Raw genomic sequence first — 15,741 nt, 5'->3', positions numbered from 1 at the left:
ACCCGAAGATTGAGATAAACCTCACAAGATGGTGATGTATGCATGTGAAGAAGATAAATAATTCATTAACATGGATATAGAGTAGGGGTAAGCACGTATATTCAACCCAAGTCAAAGGTTGCCCTTTTCCATTCCATGTAATGGAAAGACAGTGACAAAAGGTGAACAGTTAATTTGAGAATCAATTGTTATGAGGTGACAGCTATGTGAATATATTTAATCACAACCAGAACACCGCTGGTGTCCTATTGCCAAGAGTATACGAATTGAAATGACCCGGAAGTAAGAATGATATTGATGTGAACCAATTGGTTGTCTCATAGTATAAATATATTATAGTGACCAGACCAGATCATGCATGAAGGTTCTTGACAGCCTTAACAAAGGCGCGGATCTTTTCCAGATCCTGTGCGCCGTCGGACTCGATGCCAGAGCTGACGTCCACGCCCACCACCTTAGCGCTGGACTTGCCGAGCCTTTGGATCGTCTCAACGACATTTGTAGGATCCAGACCTCCAGCAAGAATGACACGTAGACCGCTGTCGCTCTCCAAAACTCGCTCGACACGTAATTGATCCAAGAGCTCACCAGATCCACCAGCTCCAGAGTCTAGTAGGGGCAACGTGTGGTAAGATCTCCGGGCAATTGCGGGCTCGTCGAGACCAAATTTGCGAATAACAGGGACGGGAATTGACCTAGCCCACTCGAGCGGCTCAGAGCCGTGCAATTGAACGACATCAAGTTCCAGCTTCTGTTGCTGAGACAAGATGTACTCTAATGGCTGGTTTTGGAATACACCCACGAGCAGAGCCCGGTTGGGATGACGCAAAATCGAAGCAGAGTGATCAAAGTAGTCCACAGCTGCTGCGTCAGGTGTTTGGCTGGACTGGCTGGCGGGCTTAGGTGTGGTCTTGACAACCTGTGAGATCCGCAATGCAACGTCATCCGGAACAAGTCGTTTCCTTCCTTGTACCATAATAATACCAATTAGATCAGCGCCAGCCTCGATGGCGGCCTTTGCCGCTTCCTCAGATCGCGTGCCACAGATCTTCACAAGTGGAGAGCTCTGGATCTTAGCCTCAACGCTCTTATCACTGCCACCGAGCAATTCTGCAACAAATGCAGACGTGTCCGCCGCTCGCATCAAAGCCTCACCGACCAGGATCGCTTTGACGCCGTCTTTCTTGTAAGCTTCCACGTCTTTAGGCCCAGAAATGCCACTCAGCGCGCAGACAATGGTGCTGGAAGGAACTTGGTCCATCAGTCGGCTTGTGGTTCCGAGATCGACCTCAAAGCTAGTCAGGTCACGGTTGTTGACACCAATGACCTGCGCTCCCAAATCCACTGCAATCTTCATCTCCTCCGGGTTGTTGACTTCAACTAGTGGTTCCATTCCGAGACTGCGGGAATATTTGTACAGTTTTGTAAGAAGCTCGGTACTGAGCATCTTCACAATGAGCAAAACTGTATCGGCACCAGCCAATCGCGCTTCCAAAATCTGGTATTCGTCAAAGACAAATTCTTTGCGAAGGATAGCAGGCCTGTTGGTGAAGCCTTCCAGGCTTTGACGAACAGCGCGCAAGTCATCAATGCTGCCCTTGAACCATTCAGGCTCGGTAAGGACGGAAATGACACTGGCTCCAGCCTTCGCGTATTGCCGAGCCTGGGCTGGCGCACATGCATGCTCGGCAATCATGCCTTTGGAAGGAGAAGCCCGCTTAATCTCCGCCATGAGGGACAGATGATAAGGGGATTTTCTAAGGCGGTCGGGGAAGGACACCTGAGGGGGGGCAAGGTTGAGGTCGTAAGCAGCTTGCAAGTCGGTTGGCCGCTGCGAAGGAATAGTCTTCTGCACAGCCACGGCAGCTTTGCGGTGGTCATAGATCTTGTCAAGGATAGACTTCTTCTTATCGGTCTTCGGGGCGGCAGCCGAAGGCGCAGAGGAAACCACGGTCTTGTGCTCATTGAAGTGCTTCCCATTTCCTTCCCAGGTGCCTGCCGTAAGCTTCAGGAAATTTCTGAACATAGTTCGTCCATTCTCCGTAAGAATACTTTCAGGGTGGAACTGAACACCCTCGATAGCGAATTGCTTGTGTCGCACGCCCATGATAATGGTCTTGTCGTTGGCATTGTCGTTGGCCAGATGCACGTAAGAGGAGACCTCCAGGCAGTCAGGAACAGTCGAATGAGTTCCAGCCAGAGAGTGGTACCGGGTGACATCGAGCTTAGCAGGCAACCCTTCGTAGCAGCCTTTGCCATCGTGCTTCAGAGGGGATGTCTTGCCATGCAAAATCTCGCCGGTAACGTCGACTTTTCCTCCAAAGCAAGTGATCATACATTGCTGGCCCATGCACACTCCGAAAATGGGGATCTTGCCGCCGAAGTGCTTGATTGCAGCGATACTTATACCGGCATCGGTCTCGGGGTGGCCAGGACCCGGGCTGATCACGAGCTGCGTCGGGTTTTTGGCGATAAGTTCCTCGATAGTGATTTGATCGTTACGGTAGACATTCACAGTCGCACCTTCGAGAACCAGGTACTGATAGACATTCCAAGTGAAGGAGTCATAGTTGTCGATAAGGATGACATTCGACGCGCTGTTGAGTTGGGCAGCCTGGGTAGGATGGTGGGGGGAATGATCAACGAGATCGGAGCTCGCCATGTTCGCTATATCTGGATTGAGAGAGTGGAAGACAGATTAGAATGAATGGAAAGATCAAATGAAGACAACACAGAGGAAGAAAGAACAGAGAGAGATCTAGGACCAACTCACCTCCCAGAGTTGACGAAACCCTCCGAGCAGTGTTGCGAGAGAACGAAGTGAGTTGTTGTGTAACCGCAAGCAATCGCACATCCCCTTCATTGACTCAGTCCAACAAATGCCGCCGCCGCCTCCGCCAGCGGGAATGGGTGGATCGAGCTGCTTGTCCCGTTTAGGATTAGTGGATTCAAACCATGCAAAACCAAATCAGTTGTTGCAAGAATCCCTCTCACCGCCCAACACTAGACCCAGATGGGCAATCATTGTTGACCTCAGGCTTGCAGGCTAGACTCCGTTCGGGTTGAATATTCTGGAGATTCCCGCCGTGAGCTGTTGAGCTCTGTGTTTGTCCCTCCCCGTTGCTCTGTCCATCCCCGTGTCTTTCTCCTTTGACTCGGTCGGACGGCGTCTTTTCTTTCCCTTGCCTGTTTGAATCCTATAATGATATAGTTGTCCCGCCAATGGCTCCCCTCCCGGAAGCCTTCTTCCCGTCCCTGGACAAGTGCTTCTCCGGGGACGTTCAGCTTCTGTACGCGCCTTCAACATTGAACACATCTGACATGACAGCAGATACTAATCCTGTTTGCGCGCTTAGGTCCTGGAAGCAAGCCTTCCTATACACATGCAATCATGCCAGCATAGATGACGATGCGGAGCAATTACAGGCCTTTCTATCGCATCCCGACAGCGTCCAGATCCTCTCGAATTGCTTGAACGGGTTTCCTTCCCCATCGTCGAAATCTAAGACGGACTTCGAATCTAAAACAGCAGCCATCCATGCCGAGACTAATGCGCAGTCGTCGTACGACCTCAAGGAGATCAAAGCGGACGCTCTCTGGCTCAGCGAGAAAGCTGGGATCGACGAAATCAACGCGCTTCGGATCACCGTGTTGGAATGGCAACACCGACCTGCTACACGCCTCTTGACTCGCTTCGCCGGAGAGGAAACAACAAGTTTACAAAGTGCAACAGGGGCCGACAATCTGCGCGCGTCCCTCGCAGGTCCTGCTCTGGCGGAAATTCTCAATCGCAAGATCCTGACGAATGATGATTCTGCCGACTTTCTTTCCGAGAAAAGCAGGCGCTTGCGGCTGCGTAGTCTCTATCTCTCCGAACGAAGCCACGTTATCAAGACATCCCGCAAACTTCTAGGCTTTTTCCATCTCAGCAAAGTCGAGGTCGGCACCACCCAGCGAAGCGATTTGTGCCGTTTAGGCGCCAAGATTTTCGAAGACAAACTCAAAGGAGGAAATTGGCACGCATTCAGTGAAAGCTGTATTGAAGCTGTTCGCAGTCGACTGACGTCTCTGGCGGAAGATGGTGGGTGGCTGAGCGTCACGGAGAGTAGCCAGCAAGTGGAAGACCTGCGGACAACGACTCTCGTTGAGGAAATCCTTCATATCGTGCAGATATTATTTTACCAACTCCAGGCCTCCACGGAGATTCCATCCGCCAAGCTCGTGCTCTCTTGGCTCAAGCTGATGGTTGAGTATAGCTTTTTAGAGCCCCTTGTCATTGTGAGTTTCTTTGTGCGCCTCAGAAATCAGACATGTACTGACTGGTTGAAGCCATGCCAGGATCCCCTGGAAGTGTTGGTGCCTCTTCAGGGCTTTGTCTCTCTAACCACTATAGCACTTCTTAAGCTCCAGTTGTCGATTCCTTCACTCATGAACAGGACGTTCACGAAGGGCAAGAACCCCGAATCGTCTAAAACTCCTTATTTCTTGGGCAAGGAGGAGCTCGGCCAAATCCACGAAATGTTCCTCTCTGAAGGAATTGAATGCAAGACTGCTAATCCGGCCGCATTCGCGTGGGGCATGATTTTACACACCATGCGAGAACTCGCATTCGAAGACAGGGAGACCCGCGAGCTAGAGCAATTTCATAGTGCGGTTGATTCCTTTCAGTCCAATACACCCGACTCAAATGTTGGCCGGTCATCCGAGTCTTCTCTGTATGAGGATTTACTTGATCGCGCACGGACATTGAACTTCACTATCGATGATTCCATTAATGCTTTGACCTCAGATGTCATGAAGGAAGTTGTCTTCGACACGATCGTCGCATTGGCGACTAAAGTCGGGTTGACATCCGCGGTCGATGATCAACTAACAGGCAATTGGATCAGAGTGGTGTTGCTAGACTTTCTTGGGGCTGCAGTGGTCTTCTTGGACTATTCTCCGGAGATCCTTGAAGCCGTCCTAGCGATCCTTGATGGGCCTGCAGCAGACCCTCAGTGGCTTTCAGACTCACAACCGCCTCTCTCCACAGATCCACGGCTACGGTTCGTCAAGGAGGATCGCTTGATGGACAAAATCTTCCGGCTCGCACGCTCGCGATTCCCATATGAAACAGTACCTTTCCTGAAGTTGTGCCGTGCTCTTGTGAGCAAAGATCTGGTCGATGAGGAAGGCCTTCCCTTGATTGTCGCGGAGCTGGAGAACATGGGGTCATTTACTCAAGCCGTACCTGAAGGTTTCCACGGTTATCAAACAGTGAGAGAGGATGAGAACGCGAATTTTGTCACCCTCGTCGAGCCGTTGCCGATGGTGTCTTCCACTCCTCGGAGGTGGATCGGCAGCCGTGATATGGGCAATGCTTTGGTTGTCACCGCCTCTTCCCAGATTCCATCAACGGCAGTTGGCCAAGTCATCTCTGAGTCGAGGCCTGCAGTCATCGCGTGGCATCACGACTACTCCTGTTTGAGCTATCTCGGAAGCTGGTTGGAAGAATGGAATGAGCAAGGTGGTTTCGCAGCAGGCTATGGGGATGATTCCGTTGCGGATTCCATCGGACTTCTTGCCGACCTCATGGTAGCTGCTAAGGATGCGCAGGCACAGAATGGAGATAGGTCTGGCGCCAAGCGAATCCTAGAACTGGCGAGTGACGGTCTTTCTCACCAGGGCGATATCATATCCTTGATATTTGAGATTTTCGAAAGGAACCTTCCACTTGTTGGCTCAAGAACAGGCTTGGATACTGTACTTGAGAGCACGATTGCCTGTTTACGGTTCATTCATGCCCTGTTAGAGGTTCTCCCAGGCAGAGTCTGGCCATTCCTCTCCCGTAGTGGCTTACTGGGCACCGACGGAAAAGGTGGCGTTATGACGACCATCATATCTGCTGCGGAGGTAACAACGGGAAACTACCCTTTCCTGTTGGGCTGTGTACGGTTGTTTGATGCTGTTGTCGACGATGCAGCCTCTCGCGCCGTCTTGAGACGGAATCCCAATGGCGTCAATGGAAAGACAATGAATGCTGCAGACTGGACCGCGGGCGTTCCTTCACATATGATGCGCGGCATTCTACTTAACTTTGTGCGGACAATGGTCGACGCCTACAACAGTAATGGAAACTGGAGATTCAATGCGATCGAGCAAAGGTTTGCGGTAAACACCTCGCTTGCCAGGACATTCGAACGTATCCTCTATTACGCATACGGAACAAACGAGGATGAAAAACTGGACTTGAAGGCTACTGGTGTCTTCTCATCCTCCGCAACATTCTTGCTGGAGGTGATGCGTCCTGAGGCGACTGCTGAGCTGCCGTTCAACTGCATTCTACGCCTGATTCTCGATGGGTTACAGGCTCCTTCTACTCTACACCTTCGTTACTTGGCGCTCATTCAGAAGCAGGTGCTAGAGACATTAGATCTTTCCCTCAGGCTGTTGCAGGCAGCACGGTGCCTGAATCTTACCCCATCGCTTCTCGAAGAGCAGCTTTTCAAGGCTACCCCTGCTCTGGTGAAGTTGTATGCTTTGGATGACGCCTATCGTTTCCCGATCATCTCAATCTTAGAGATCCTCATATCGGGCGCCGCTTCGGATCCCGCGAAGGAACCACCATCCCTGGTCGGTCACCTTGGTCCCGAGTCAGCCTGCCTCTTTCTCGACATTATATCCCAATTCGATAAACCTCTCAATGACCAGCGCCTCCAATTGGCAATCTGGCAATTCCTGTCCACCATCATAAGCAAGCGTCAACCATGGCTTGCTGTTTACATACTAACGGGGACGTCGCCGCGCCAATCGCTGAAGAAGAATGACAAGCAGAAGGAGGTTGCTATGAGAGGAGGTCCTTTCTTGCAGATCGCTCTTGACACTCTTGCGAGGATAGAGCAGACTGACCTTCAATTAGCACTCTCGCTACTGGCTTTTGTTTCGCATGCGCAGGAGAATTGGCCATGGGCGACACCCGAGCTCAAGAAACACCCACAATTCTTCACCAGTATTGTCAACTATGTCTCGAAGCTGAAGATCTCGTCTCTGTCAGCGACTGACCAGGTGTTCGCTACTCGGATAGCGGCCGTGGTCGCGGATCTCTGCGGCGTCTATCTGCATGCGGCGAAGGACATGCAGGATAAGGGCTTCTACAAGACCATGATTCCCCTTGTATCTTGGTTCTCCAAAGATGCGGTGGACGTATCTGCGTACAACGCCTCGCTACATGCGAATCTCAAGAAGAACTTCGAAATGAGATACCCTGGGTGCAAACTCGCCGACTTCAAGAGGTCCCCGCTGCAAACCCGATCTCTGGGACCAGCTTACTTCTATGACGTTGAATTAGGCCAGAAGCTTCTCTCATACGACTTTGCCTGGACAGGGACTCGGAACCAAGGGTTTGCCGAGGAGTTCCAGCGCGCCAACCTCAACTTGTCACTGGTTGAGGCGCAAGTGGTTTGTGCTCCTCTAATTTCATGAAGGAAGAAAGTTTGCTAACCGGAAACCTTTGCAGAGTCTTCTCTACAGCTGGAAGTTCTTTGCCATCGAGCATTGCGAGGACTTCATGGCGGATCGCGAAGTGCAGAAGTCGATGGCCCTGGTCGTACAGAGCTGCCTGGAAGCCAACACGAGAGGCGTTCCTCAGGAGGCTATCTTTGAACGCATACAGCAAACCCGAGCGGAGTTTGCCCAGGCCCTGCTTCAACGCCTGGTTACCGTTGGCGCCAAGGGAGCCGAGGTGTTCGGTCTTCTCAAGGTCGTATGGGATGCATTGCGATCTCGCCGTACTTCTTACGAAGAAGCTATCATCAATGACGACACGGAGTATTACCGCTTATTGTTGAACGTCCTCTTCCTTGCACTGCAGTTCCACCTCGATACCCCTGCTCGGGCCGCACCGGAAACTTTGACCAAGAAGGCGGAAGTCTCCTCTGACCTGGGAGTCGTGGTTGAAGTTGTCAAGGTTGTTGTTGCGCAAGGCTTCAAGTCCTTAGTGACTTATCTCCACGAGCAACCCGAAAAATGTACGCCCAAGGACTTTGCGCTCCTCACCGCGATTTTGCAGAGTGCCTTGCAGGTGAAGAACGTCGATCGCTTGTTCGAACACATCGTCTACCACATTGCCGATAACGACACAGCACGACTTGCAACTTCGTTGTTCTCATGGGCTGATCAGCGGACTGTGGCTGGCGACCCTGTGTACGGCGAGCTGAGCATGTCCTTGCTGGTCAAGCTGTCCACTATCCCTATGCTAGCTGAGCATCTAGCCGTTGAGACGGTCCTCGCACGGATCTCCACGAGCCGACTCTCGACCTTCATGCGCCAGAGCAAGGGATTCGGCCCATTCGACCCAGTGCCCCGACTCTATTCCATCTGGACCGGTGGCATCCTTCCCCTGTGCCTGAACCTCCTCTACCATGTGATGCGCACGGCGCCGGAAGTGGCCGGGTTCCTCAACCAGTTCGAAGGCCAATTGACCCGCTCGGCCGAATCGTTCGCCGCAACCCGCGCGGTCAGCGCTTCCGGGGTCGCTTCCACCCGGCGACTCACTCTCAGCATGGTCTCGGAAGCGTACTCCCTTGCGCTGATCTCGTTCATCCTGACCCGGTTCCGTCAAGCCGGCGCCAGCATCGGCGTGGACGCCCAGGCGATCAAGGAACTGAAATGGGACAAGGCACAGGTCACGGAGGACATCGAGGAGCTGCTCGAGCGCAAGCAGAGCCTCCGAGCGCGGATCGTGGCCACCAGTGACAAGGAGCTGGAGCTGGCGCGTCAGAAACCGGTCGATGCCGCCTCGGGGGCCGAGAACCGGCTGGAGGAGAAGATCACGAGTGAGCTGAAGGCAACATTGGTATGCCTTGGTGGGGATGAGGCGTGAGCTTCTTTCCCCTGAAGAATGGCGTTTGTTTAGAATTCCAAACCAGACAAAGATTTTTTTGCTCCCTTCTGTGAGGACTGTTCTATATGTCGTACTTATGACCTTTTATTATTTTCCATCTGGTGAAGCGAATTCAAGGGGATACATTTTTGTTTAGGAAGAAATCCATTGCATAGGGGGTCTGCTATTGTCTTTCCAGGTAGTATTCGGATCAAATATGTACAGTACTGTACTGTGGCTAGGTTGTAGTTTACTTGTTGTATGAGTAGTATGCACAGAGGCAAGTACTGTACAGTATGCAACTTCGTCACCCTCCCAAACCACCCACCCACTCTACCCAGACTCAATCATCCAAACATGAATGAATGTTTGCTTTCACTGGGTCCCACTGTGCCAGATAGTGGCACTCTGTACGGAGTAGGGAGCAAGCAGTCCAGTCCATGATTGATTGTCTCCGTCTGATGCCGATCCCCCGCAACCACTCCTCATCCCCTCCCATCAAATCAATCAATGAAGAAACAACCACGCCATCCATCCACCCGACCCCCAAAAAGAAGAACCTCGGCCCCCTCCAAACCAAGGAAGCTAACCGAGCACCCGAGCCAGAATGCGGGGAGTTTGTGTGCGCGCGCGCGCGTGTGTGTGTGTCAACACCACCTAGACCACCTACGGAGTACCTACCCAGTAAAAGAGAGAGCAGAGCGAAAGCGACAGGGAAAGCGGAAAAGCCGAGCCGACATGCACACTCACTGCACGAGAACTTATCCAATCAATCCATCCGCAGCAACTGCCTCTTTCCCGCAAACCTCGGGATTTAACCTATTATCCAGGTATCCAATCAGCCAGGGACTAAGCTGGGTTGATCCCGGTGTGATGGGTTTTACGAGGAGGGAGGGGGGGTTGCGTGTCGGCGTATCGGCGTGTCGATTGGGGCCGGGAAAACCCCTGCTCACTGCTACTGCCGGTTTCCATTGGAGAAAGGATTGGATTCGTTCCGGGGGAAGTGTGCAGTGATCTATCTTATACTTATACATACTCACCGCTGCAAGAGGACGGACGTCGTCCGCCCTGCTAGCTGGTTGTGCTCGTATAGTAGGGCTTTGACTGAGCTGGTATGCGTGAACAACCAGAATAATGGGTGAGGGGGGGAGGAGAGGGGAGAGAACGACCAGCGGATCATAACGTTACTATGCATGGCCATGGCATGGCACGCATGCACGATAGATGGATGGATGATGGATGGATGGGCCGCCGCCGCCGCCCGCGGTGTTGGGCCGCGCCTGTGCTTCCCTCTACTCTCCCCTCTTCCCTCTCTTCCCTTCGGCGTGGACATTTGGACTAGACTGGCGGATTGATTGATTGATTGATTGATTGATCGATTGACGGGTTGACTGATCAAAACTGGAAATTGACTTCGTTTGGATGATGGACTGGACTGGACTGGTCTGGTCTTAGTAGATTGGCATATTTATATCTTTCCATAGTATCCCATCCATCCCTTTTGCATGACTCGTGGTTTTCTTTATTATTTGTGGATGTGAGGTTCCCTGGGTGCAAGCACTGTACTGTACATCTGCGACTGCTTTATCCAGCGGTCTTGACTACGTACGATATTCTATAAAGCTTTTGTTGGATACATTACACCGATATACCCCCAGACCCCAGCAAGCATCTTATCCTATCCTATCAATTGTATGCCAGCCAGCCAGCCAGCCAGCCAGCCACTGGGATGCAATAACTTCCACCACCCTCTTCTTCTCAACCTCACTGCCCACTGCACCTTTTACCTCAACAAAAATGCCCTTCCAATCCCGCTGGTCCATCGACATCCCCAGCTGCCACCTCGCCACCCTCCTCTTCACCTCCCCAACCAACCCGCTCTCCCACACCCATCGATGTTTCCTCGACGCCGCCCGCCCGGACACCCACTACTTCACGGAGCACTCGTTCCGCCTCTGGAGCCAACGGCTCGCCGCGGGGCTCCGACACGCCGGGCTGCGGCGCGGGGACCGCGTGCTCCTGTTCTCAGGGAACGACCTGTTCTTCCCCGTCGTGCTCATGGGGATCATCATGGCGGGTGGGATCTTCACGGGGGCGAACCCCACCTTCGTGGCGCGGGAGCTGGAGTATCAGCTGCGGGACTCCGGGGCGACGTTTTTGATCTGTGCGCGGGGGAGTCTGGAGACCGGGCTGAAAGCTGCCCGGGGAGCGGGGTTGGGGTTGGATCGGGTGTTTGTGTTTGACAGTGCGGTTTTTGAGGAAGGTGATAATCTGCAGAGCAAGCTGGACGAGAGGCAGGGTTGTCGCTACTGGGGCGAGTTGATCGCCTCCGTCGAGGAAGGGAGTCGGTGGGCGTGGGACGATCTGATGACCCCCGGCGCGGCGGATGCGCAGACGCTGGCGCTGAATTACTCGAGCGGCACGACCGGTCGACCTAAGGGAGTCGAGATCACGCACAAGAACTACGTCGCCAATCTGCTGCAGTATAACTTCCTCTTCTACCTGTACCCGGATTGGGTGCAGCGGCTGGCGCGCGCGCGCTGGCTCTGTTTCCTCCCCATGTACCATGCCATGGCGCAGAATATCTTCATCGCCGCGGCGCTGCGGCGCGGCGTGCCCGTCTACATCATGCCCAAGTTCGATATGCTAAAAATGCTCGAGTACACGGAGAAGTTCCGGATCACGGACCTCATCCTCGTGCCCCCGGTGGTCGTGGCGTTGGCGAAGCACCCGGCCGTCCGCAGCGGTAGGTATGATCTGAGTAGCGTCGAGGGGGTCGCCAGTGGTGCGGCGCCCTTGGGCGCGGAGGTCTGCGAGCAGGTTGAGAAGCTCTGGGAGCCGGGCCGAATCACGGTCCGTCAAGGTTGGGGAATGACCGAGTGAGTTCTAGTCTTGCTGTGCTGGATGAGCAGGGCAAACGTGTGGCGAACGACCACCAGCTAACAGACACCCCTGTCGGGCTCGCCGTTAGGACGACATGTTCACTGTTGGGCTGGGACCCCACGACGAAGACACACCCAGCATCGGTAGGTGAGCTGAATGCGAACTGTGAAGCCAAGATCATGGCCGACGATGACCGGACGGAGCTGGGACCGAATCAGCGGGGTGAGCTGTGGGTTCGTGGGCAGAATATCATGAAAGGCTACTGGAGGAATCCGGCAGCAACCAAAGAAACCAAGACAGGAGACGGATGGTTGAAGACAGGCGATATTGCCTTCGTGGATGATCAAGGTCTGTTCCATGTGGTGGACCGGAAAAAGGTATGCTAGTGAGACAGACGGTGTTCCTGCTCGCCACCTGCGGCGGATCACGAACGGACACGCCGGTCCTGCATGTCTTGTTGCCTCTCTCTATCTGCGATGCTAACAGCCACTCCTGCGTTAGGAACTGATCAAAGTCAAGGGAAACCAAGTCGCGCCAGCTGAGCTAGAGGCGATATTGTTGGACCATCCTGCAGTGGCCGATGCTGCCGTCATTGGTGTACCAATGTATGTGGTTGAGAGGCGACCTTTTGACAGCAAGATGAAAAAGGCGAATTGCTTACACAACTTCTCAAATAGGAATGACGATGAGCGCCCTCGAGCATATATCGTGCTGAACTCCGGACAGAACGCCACCGACAGAGACATCTTGTCATTCATGAACGACAAGGTTTCGCCGTTCAAAAGAATCACCGGAGGAGTGGTGTTCATCGACGCCATCCCCAAGAATCCATCAGGGAAGATCCTGCGAAAGATGCTTCGTGAGCGTGCCGATGGAGAGATGCAGCCGACTGCAAGACTATAGATTTCTCTCTTCATTGTCCTTGTATTTGTCCTGTTCTTGCTTCCCCTATAAACACAGTAGAAAGCCTGTTTTCCACGCCCAGTCATTAGCCAGAGAAGCTATTGGAGAATACAGAGATCTCCAATAGTGGTTTCGTCTCATCTGTCCGGGGATATGGAACGCCTTCGTGGCTATACGGTAACGTAATCACTGATTCGTGACCCAATTATTTTGCGCTGTAGTAGGCAGCTAGATTTAGGCTTGCTCGCGAGCGGCAAGATGTAAGCTGGTATAAGATCAGTTTGGAAGGCGAGCATTGAATTGTTCAAGTGAGCAAGGGTATTGTGACCCAAGTAGCAAAACAAAAAAAAAAAGAAGATAAAGCGAGAGCACCAGTCAAGGCTACCCAGTTGAAAGGAACAACCGATCGATCGACAGAATGCATCTGAATGAGTGCGCCTGCCATTGGCTGTAGCTGGTGAGCTTATACCCGACAGCAGGAACTAGACATCACCTAGATCTGGCATGGAAGACGTGCCTGCAGTGCCTGCAGAAGCAGGCTGACCCATTCACCGCCACGTTGGGGCGGCGCGGGAGCCTCACACTTACCACCACAAACACAATTGTCGGTGCATATATCCACATCGATTAATTGTGATTATTGTAATTAATTAATAGTCGGGCAAGTTCCTCGTGGATGGGGAAATGGCGAGCTGAGGACTAGTCCAGAGTGCAAAGAGTCTCGACCTCCGCTGGGTTCCATGCACCCCTTGATCGCAAATTATTAGCCTAAGACCTAGATCTGGATCTGCGCCAACAGTCGATCGGTAGTCAAGGCGCAGCTGAGATGCACGGCAACATAACACAATGAAAGGACCCTTAAATGACCAAGCCATGCGAAGGCAGGAAAGGCGAGCAAAGAGGCGATAAGAAGATCACGAGACAGGGCTTCATGGATCCAAAGTAGACGACTGGTCGTAACTTTGCCGGGTCCTTCGCGGCGCCATTGACAGGGGTAATTCGAATCGAACAGTCTCAACCATCGTGTTGGGTCTCGCTCGCTTGGCTCGATTTTCCGCAAGTTCCCCGCCTCCGAGACTCTGCTAGAGAATCGAGGCACGAATCGAGGCTTACACGGTCCAGGATTCCAGGTAGCCTTATGGCGTTCTGACTGGGCCGCTTTCTCCCTTTAAGAATTAGCGGGTCTCCTAGCCGATGGCACAGAGTGGTGGCGCTTCCGCTGGGCAGCTGAACCTGCCTTGCTTCAGGACCTTCATCCCGACCTGTCTAGCTCCCTTGGTCCTATGATCGGGGTGCATCTATGGTTGGAGGTCATTCTCGTCGGTTGCGATCGGTTCGTAAGCTCTCGTGGCTGATGATGGCACAGCTGGACTGGAAGGGGCTAACCTCCCCCCTCTGTCATAGCCCACTCGAATAGTGCGCGTTAGTGAAGTAGACTGTCATTTCCATCAGATATGTCTCTAGTCTTCCTGTAGTGGAGTCCGCATATCTCCGTGGACATATAATTAAAAAAGGCGTGTTTCGTGCCATGCATGGGTTGCCCTAAGGCCGGATGTTATTGCTTTTTTTACCGTCTATATTGGTTGCGCCATGGTCCGGTCTCATTTATAAAGGCCGTCCGATATCTGCGAGAATCAAGATAAATCCAAGCATATCGTACTTTCGATCGTTCACCTTTTCTCCTGGTGCATCTGGATGCGACGCTTTTGCTTAGCCCGTCCTTATTTGTCTCCCTGCAGTGGCCCATCAGAATTGTATAGAAGCGACTACTTCGACCAAAGAAACCAACGTGGTACAGTACTTCACCCATCCCTCGTGCTCCATGACCTTCCAAACGATAATTTGGTCCAAATACTTACTGGGTGTGTAGTTCATTTTGCCCACAGCCTAACGAGCAGCTGGGATCCCATTGGCCGCCACAGGGAACTATAAACCCTAAGCCTCCTTGCAATGAGGTGCACGAATTTCAGGACGGCGATTCCGAAGAATATCCAGATAGCGTCGCTCGGAATCATCTATTTTGTTGCTTGCATAGTTTGCGCCCTAGTCCTTCTTCAGCGTATCCGGCGTCGACGGCTCAGGTACGCATCAGCAGAGAGGCAAATGGATCCGCTATCATCTTCGCTAGAGAAGGGAGGTGGCGACGGACCAAGCAGTCCAGTGGGCCAAGGCTACGGCGTTGCCTACCTGCAATATCCAATCTCTCACCACGCTAGCTCATTCCCTTCAGCTTGCGACGTTCTGCAGCCCTTGTCGCACTTGTCTCAATTGCCATCAAGTGGTTATCTGGCGGCGGTCTTAACTCGAGAGCGGAGCTCGTGGACGCCGCAACACTCGTATTCCGGCGATGAGCTTGCTCTACCAGCCCCCGGGAACGCCGATATGAACGAAATTTACAATTCCTCCACCAGTCAAGATGATCTCGGTGGCTTGTCTTCGGAGCGGTTGAATGGTGGCAGCATGGCCCCGAACGCTCCACCACGGACGGGTTCATCCCCGGTTGGGTGGCGTACCGAAAGCCACAGCCAGGAACCGCCGCTCAATGTTGCGGAGTCTAGCGGAACTCAACCGACGCGGAAATCCGAGCACGCAGTCCAATACATGCGCGATGCAGACGAGGAGGGAGTGCGGACCTGGAAACGGGTGGTGGTGGAGTACAGTTGATTTCTTGATAATGTGTGTGGTCTCTGTCGCTTAGTTGCCTGGATTTGCTTCTGAGGGGCCTTCTCCTTCTTCTTCGTCATGCTTCGGTTATTCTTCATTTCGAGATAGATACTATTCTCATCAGGGACCAGTTTCAAGCGCATGCCAGAAAGGCAAGCTCGAGGATTGGGTGGCATCTTTTAGTTCTTGATTTGTCAAAGGAGTTTTTAGTTTGTGGTTGATGATGATTGATGACTGAATGATAATCGGAAGTGTTTGTCAGAGATGGAAAGAGACTATCCGGGTCAGTAGAAGAAAAGGTGATAATAGCGATGAGAGATCAGCTGCTCCTGCAGTAGAAGCACTTGTGGCACGCTGTCCCATCTCTTCTGGCAGATCTGGAGCTGTACAACACAGAGATTCGCAATTGAGTCGCTTACAGACCCATCGAA

The 15,741-nt window shown here is 52.7% G+C and overlaps 4 protein-coding genes across 4 annotated transcripts; 3 read left to right on the top strand and 1 right to left on the bottom strand.

Annotated features, from left to right (window-relative positions):
* Positions 1-249: 249 nt before the first annotated feature.
* Positions 250-2,859, bottom strand: BO95DRAFT_447363 (bifunctional anthranilate synthase/indole-3-glycerol-phosphate synthase). The gene is made up of 2 exons (XM_025587602.1): positions 2,774-2,859; positions 250-2,673 (listed from the first exon to the last, which is right to left on the bottom strand). Exon 2 carries the CDS (start codon positions 2,660-2,662, stop codon positions 353-355), a length of 2,310 nt encoding a protein of 769 aa, XP_025437509.1. The 5' UTR covers positions 2,663-2,673; positions 2,774-2,859; the 3' UTR covers positions 250-352.
* Positions 2,860-3,222: 363 nt separating this feature from the next.
* Positions 3,223-9,021, top strand: BO95DRAFT_423588 (nucleoporin; the record flags this gene model as incomplete). The annotated part of the gene is made up of 4 exons (XM_025584637.1): positions 3,223-3,290; positions 3,357-4,278; positions 4,330-7,437; positions 7,496-9,021. 4 exons carry the CDS (start codon positions 3,223-3,225, stop codon positions 8,858-8,860), a joined length of 5,463 nt encoding a protein of 1,820 aa, XP_025437508.1. The 3' UTR covers positions 8,861-9,021.
* Positions 9,022-10,657: 1,636 nt separating this feature from the next.
* BO95DRAFT_507679 (acyl--CoA ligase) lies at positions 10,658-13,034 on the top strand (the record flags this gene model as incomplete). The annotated part of the gene is made up of 4 exons (XM_025591267.1): positions 10,658-11,739; positions 11,832-12,120; positions 12,245-12,348; positions 12,421-13,034. 4 exons carry the CDS (start codon positions 10,658-10,660, stop codon positions 12,644-12,646), a joined length of 1,701 nt encoding a protein of 566 aa, XP_025437507.1. The 3' UTR covers positions 12,647-13,034.
* A 1,293-nt stretch (positions 13,035-14,327) lies between these two features.
* Positions 14,328-15,693, top strand: BO95DRAFT_447357 (uncharacterized protein). The gene has a single exon (XM_025587601.1). It carries the CDS (start codon positions 14,750-14,752, stop codon positions 15,308-15,310), a length of 561 nt encoding a protein of 186 aa, XP_025437506.1. The 5' UTR covers positions 14,328-14,749; the 3' UTR covers positions 15,311-15,693.
* The last annotated feature ends 48 nt before the right edge of the window (positions 15,694-15,741 follow it).

Source organism: Aspergillus brunneoviolaceus (genome assembly GCF_003184695.1).
Source record: "Aspergillus brunneoviolaceus CBS 621.78 unplaced genomic scaffold BO95scaffold_87, whole genome shotgun sequence".
NCBI classification, from domain to species: Eukaryota; Fungi; Ascomycota; class Eurotiomycetes; order Eurotiales; family Aspergillaceae; genus Aspergillus; species Aspergillus brunneoviolaceus.
This window is presented reverse-complemented; position numbering and strand designations above follow the sequence as displayed.

Excerpts from the sequence above, each read along its gene's own strand:
- BO95DRAFT_447363 (XM_025587602.1), bottom strand. The coding sequence starts at position 2,662 with ATGGCGAGCTCCGATCTCGTTGATCATTCCCCCCACCATCCTACCCAG.
- BO95DRAFT_447357 (XM_025587601.1), top strand. The coding sequence starts at position 14,750 with ATGGATCCGCTATCATCTTCGCTAGAGAAGGGAGGTGGCGACGGACCA.